We start from the raw sequence: 5,807 nt of genomic DNA, 5'->3' as shown, positions 1-5,807 counted from the left end.
CAGAGCCATTCAGATCACACACTATTCTTAAAGAAGAGGAACGGCAAGATGACATGTCTAATAATATATGTTGACGACATGATCATAACAGGAGATGATGCCGAAGAGATCCAAAATCTAAAGGAGAATCTTTTCAGGGAGTTTGAAATGAAGGACTTGGGAGCTTTAAAGTACTTCCTAGGAATTGAAGTGTTGAGATCCAAGCACGGAATATTCCTAAGGCAGAAGAAGTATGTTCTCGACATGTTAGCAGAAACGGGCCTACTGGATTGCAAGCCTGCTGAAACGCCAATGGTACCCAACCATGGATTAAAGATCGTGGATGGAGCTAAGCTTACAGACCGTGAAAGATATCAACGGTTAGTAGGTAAACTTATCTATCTTTCTCATACTAGGCCCGACATAACATATGCAGTTGGAGTTGCCAGTCAATTCATGCATCAACCTCAGGAAGATCATATGGATGCTGTCATGAGAATTGTGAGATACTTAAAGGGAACAGCCAGCTATGGGGTATTCTTAGAAAAGAAGAAAGATTTGGAAATTGATGGGTACACCGATGCAGATTGGGCAAGCAATCCAGTTGATAGAAAATCAACTGGAGGATATTTTACATTTGTTGGGGGCAATTTAGTCACTTGGAGAAGCAAGAAGCAGAAAGTGGTTGCATTATCAAGTGCAGAAGCTGAATTCCGAGGGATCAGAAGCGGTCTAATGGAGATACTTTGGCTTCGAAGATTGTTAACAGAAATTGGCTTCCCGCCAACACGAAAAAGTCAGCTTTTCTGTGACAATAAAGCTGCAATTAGCATTTCAGAAAATCCAGTGCAGCATGACAGGACTAAATATGTTGAGGTCGATCGTCACTTTATCAAAGAGAAACTTGAAAGCGGGATTATCGAGTTTCCATTTGTCCGATCCGAAGAACAACTGACAGACATTCTCACTAAGGCGCTGAGTCCTACAAAATTCAAAGAATTCCTTGGCAAGTTAAGTATCGGGGATACCGTTACTCAACTTTAGGGGGAGTGTTGGAAAAGAAGATGACATTAATATGCCGCCCACATTCATTATGTAGAGTTCCTAAGTATTGAGGAGTTCCAATCCCATTTATTGATGTACTAGATCCTTCTAAATTCACCCTATAAATACTAGGGTGAATGAACTTTTGAGTACATAAGAAAAAATTTATAAGAAATATATCTTTCTACCTTCTACTCTCAAAATGTCTTACCAATCTTTCTATACCTCTCTCGATTACCATCTTTAATAATAATAAAGACATTAATGTAAAATTGAAAATGTAAAAAAATACAGATTTAAAGTAATGGAATAGTGCAGTAAATTAAAGAATATGAACGCGGCCGCTAAGTCGCCAATAAAAAATTCCCACGTGTCCAAGAATCTAACATTGGCTTCCCTATTCATTTCTGAATCCTCTTCTCCGCTAAATCTTCCCTTCTTCCCATTTCTGCAATCCATTTTTCACTTCGGATTAACTAAATCTTCGCTCCTCAAAACCCCACTGATCTTCCTCACAACTCAAATTGAGATTTCCTAAATTTTGTTTTGATCGAATGAAATGACCGCTATATTCAAATTCACCAACATGAAGCCATGTTGTAGAATCCTGTTGCCCTCCAAAAACACCCTTTTTCTCCCCAGGTCCTCTAATTTCTTGCCCAATCCCAATTATTGCTCCGCTTTCCAATTGCATACCTCTGCGCCCAGTTCTTTCGGCTTGAAAGCCATTCTAGGTCGGACGAACTCGGCATGGGGCCAATCGAGAATCTTCTCCAGCTCCCGCCATTTCAATTTCAGCAATAGGTCGAGGACCCCTTTTTTGGTCGCCAGAGATGCGCCGGATTTGAGGAATTTCTCAGCGTCGGTGGAGAGCCGCGCCAACGACAAGAATTTCGACAGAATTTACGTGCAGGGCGGCATCAATGTGAAGCCGCTGCAAGAGGAGAAAATCAGTGCGGATGAGAGGGTTGAGGGTGGGGTAAATGTGCGGAAGAGTGAATGGTCGAGGGAGGTGGGGAAGGAGGAGTCTGAGATGGAGAAGGAGGCGTGGAAGCTACTGAGGAACGCCGTCGTCACGTATTGCGGGAGCCCTGTGGGCACTGTGGCGGCGAATGATCCCAATGACAAAACGCCGCTTAACTACGATCAGGTGTTTATAAGGGATTTCGTCCCTTCCGCCTTCGCCTTTCTGCTCAAGGGTGAGGGAGAGATCGTCAGGAACTTCTTGCTTCACACCCTGCAGCTGCAGGTAGTCTGCTCTCTCACTTCTTTTGATAGTGTGTTTTCTTTTTGTTGAGTATGCCTAGTTTTGTGCTCGCTTCGTGTTTTGGACATCGACATTGGAGCATCGGGACTTACTATGTATAGATCGATGAATTTTAGATTAATTAGATTCTTCATTTTGAAGAATTAGGAAGATTTATGCAATGATCGAACTCAATATTTATGTATGGAGAAGGAAAAAGGACAAAATTAGGAAGGTTTTTGAAACGCTATAACAATTTGGAACCTCCTTTTCTCAATTTAGCAGCTTTAGTCAAGGTCGAGGAATCTGTTGTAGTCATGGTCGAATGATAAAACGTCAGTCTTATGAAATTCACATGGCCTGGGAATAAATTGTGAGAAGTTCAAGAACTTAAAGCATTATAACCTTTATGTGAAACCCATATACGAAACTTCAGTTTAATCTCTATTGCTTTAGTTGGAGAAGATTGACCACTTCAAGATGTTTTTTGACAATGCATAATGCTATTGTATCAAATTAATATCCACTGCAAGATTCCATATTCCACGTGGTGGTGCTGTTTAGGGAGGCCTTAGGAGTGATATTTTAATACTATCTACTGCAAGATTCAGGAAATAAAAACGTAAGTGACCGAAGCCTTAAACTTTGTTGCATATTATCAATCAAGTAAAATAAAAATATCTTTAATGATAGCATTGATAAGCTTGATCGTTAGAGTTGTTTTAACGGTTGGATTGGGATTTTGATTACTCAGTGCATCTTCTATGTAACTCAGAATTTGCTCACAATTTTTATTATTCTATTTAATTTAATGATGTACTCAATTTCTGATGTAAATGACATAAACAGATGATAAATTTCAACTCACTATTTTAGCTGTTAAATGCATGTTCCTTCTCTTTCCTTGTTTTGTATGAATCCGTAATTAATCGTTGATGTGGCTACTTGATTCATGCTGCTTCATTTTCAAGAGTTGGAAGAAAACGGTGGATTGCTATAGTCCTGGACAAGGATTAATGCCAGCAAGTTTTAAAGTTAGATCTGTTGCTCTAGATGATAATAAGTTTGAAGAAGTTCTTGATCCAGATTTTGGGGAATCGGCTATTGGCCGTGTAGCTCCTGTAGATTCTGGTATGCAAGTTGTTACTTCATTAGCTACAGTGTCACTGCTTGGCAATATTGTTTCTTTTTTCTTCTCTGATTACTTCTCTCATTGCACTCTTTCGATATTGGAGTTACAACTGTTTAACAGTAAACGCCTAGTCGATGCTTGATACATTTAAGCCATCAAAATTTAATAGCTTCATTTTTCTTTTCATTTCTGTGATGTTGCAATTGTTTATCATTTAACTAGGACTCTGGTGGATTATCTTACTGCGGGCTTATGGGAAGCTTACCGGGGACTACGGATTGCAGGAAAGAGTGGACGTTCAGACAGGGATAAAACTTATTCTAAATCTCTGTTTGTCAGATGGTTTCGACATGTTTCCCACTTTACTTGTTACAGATGGTTCCTGTATGATAGATCGACGGATGGGTATTCATGGTCATCCATTGGAGATTCAAGTAAGTTTGCTGCATATCCTTGTAGGAAAGGTTTGTTTCTTATCAGATTTTAGAATTTGAAAAATAAACTTCAAACAACTTTTGGTTGTTACCACTTCTAACAATATTTGTGAACCTTTTATTTTTAATATTTTCATTTTCATTTTTATTTATTTTTTCTTTATGAGCTCCATAGTTTCTAGTTTATATGGTGGAAATGCGAAGTTAGTAATAGGATTCATACATGTTCTGATGACATTTAATAAAGATGAATTGCAACTCTCTTAGAGCTTCATGTTTTTGTGCACGTAAGCAGTTCAAATTTATTCAAGTCTCGTGAATGACTCCTTTTTATTCTATTTTTCAGTCCTTATTTTACTCAGCACTTCGCTGCTCTCGTGAGATGCTTGCGTTAGACGAGGGATCCAAGAATTTGGTGAGGGCTATCAACAATAGACTCAGTGCGTTGTCGTTTCACATAAGGGAATATTATTGGGTTGATCTGAAGAAAATTAATGAGATCTATCGCTATAAGACTGAGGAGTACTCCACTGAAGCCACTAACAAATTTAATATATACCCTGATCAAATTCCTCATTGGTTAATGGATTGGATTCCTGAGACAGGCGGTTATCTGATTGGCAACTTACAGCCAGCTCATATGGATTTTAGGTTCTTCACTCTCGGAAACCTCTGGTCCATTGTATCATCTCTGGGTACCCCGAGACAGAATGAGGCTGTATTAAATCTGGTAGAAGCCAAATGGGATGATCTTATCGGTCAAATGCCACTTAAAATATGTTACCCTGCTGTAGAATCAGAAGAGTGGCGAATAATCACTGGAAGCGATCCTAAGAATACGTGAGTTCCTATAATAACTTTACCAGAAAATTGCTTCGATATAGATGCAATTTTTTATATATCATCTCCCTTGTGGTTTTCTAAATATTAATGGACTTTCTGCAGACCTTGGTCGTATCATAACGGTGGATCCTGGCCAACACTTCTGTGGCAGGTAAGAATAACTCTTATTTGCTTCACTTGAATAATCGCTTTTGACAGAAAGTTAGTTGAAGATGTCGTTGTCTCTGTCTCATGAGATGGTGGTTTGTTTTGGTACTTAGTTCACACTGGCGTGCATGAAGATGCATAGGACGGATCTGGCGAAGAAGGCTCTGGACATAGCTGAGAAACGGCTTTTTCTGGATGGGTGGCCTGAATACTACGACACGAGGAGTGGGAAGTTTATAGGGAAGCAGGCGCGATTGTACCAGACATGGTCTATTGCAGGATACCTGACATCGAAGGTCCTGATGGAGAAGCCCGATGCAGCTGCCCTTTTGTTCTGGGAGGAAGACTACGATATCCTCGAGAACTGTATTTGCGCTTTGAGCAACTCAAACCGCAAGAAGTGCTCGCGCAGGCTTGCCAAGTCTCAGATTCTGGTCTGATCTATTTCTACTTTGATTTGATTCGAAAGAACACCATACGTATACACTATACATGTATTGCTAATGTACAGACGATAGGATAGTAGTTTTTCCATTTGTTATACTATGTTGTTGAAGCCAAATGTTGTATACTATATATAGATATATAGCAAAGGGAAAATAGGAGAGCCCTCTTATATTTTGGAAGGGTGGGCTTGGCCTATGAGTGTTGCGTGGATGCAACACATTGTACTACTAATAGATAGGTGAGGATTATTTTCATATTCATGAACTATTAATTTAAGTTCCATTTCTCTATGTTTGTAAAGTTGGATTTCTTTTATTAGTACAACTGCGCATTTGATTTGATCATTTCTTAATATAATTATCCGTTTGTTCTTGTACACGCAAAAATGCCGTTAGGTCATGTTTGGTTGGCAGGATTCTGTCTGGGAAAGTAATCTGATTCCTTAAATTTTAAAATCCTGTGTGTGTTTCCGTTTTTAATCAAACTGAGAAAGTAATCAAAATTCTGAAACAAGTAAAGTTAGTAAACTTTCCAG

The 5,807-nt window shown here is 39.1% G+C and overlaps 1 protein-coding gene across 1 annotated transcript; it reads left to right on the top strand.

Annotated features, from left to right (window-relative positions):
- Positions 1–1,415: 1,415 nt before the first annotated feature.
- Positions 1,416–5,562, top strand: LOC121756333 (alkaline/neutral invertase A, mitochondrial-like). Its single transcript, XM_042151846.1, has 6 exons — positions 1,416–2,272; positions 3,241–3,400; positions 3,624–3,835; positions 4,182–4,675; positions 4,781–4,829; positions 4,939–5,562. Exons 1-6 carry the CDS (start codon positions 1,583–1,585, stop codon positions 5,263–5,265), a joined length of 1,932 nt encoding a protein of 643 aa, XP_042007780.1. The 5' UTR covers positions 1,416–1,582; the 3' UTR covers positions 5,266–5,562.
- Positions 5,563–5,807: the final 245 nt, after the last annotated feature.

The sequence above is a fragment of the Salvia splendens genome, chromosome 11 (assembly GCF_004379255.2).
Source record: "Salvia splendens isolate huo1 chromosome 11, SspV2, whole genome shotgun sequence".
Taxonomy (NCBI): Eukaryota; Viridiplantae; Streptophyta; class Magnoliopsida; order Lamiales; family Lamiaceae; genus Salvia; species Salvia splendens.
The sequence above is the reverse complement of the archived record's forward strand: the minus strand, read 5'-3'. Positions and strand labels throughout refer to the sequence as shown.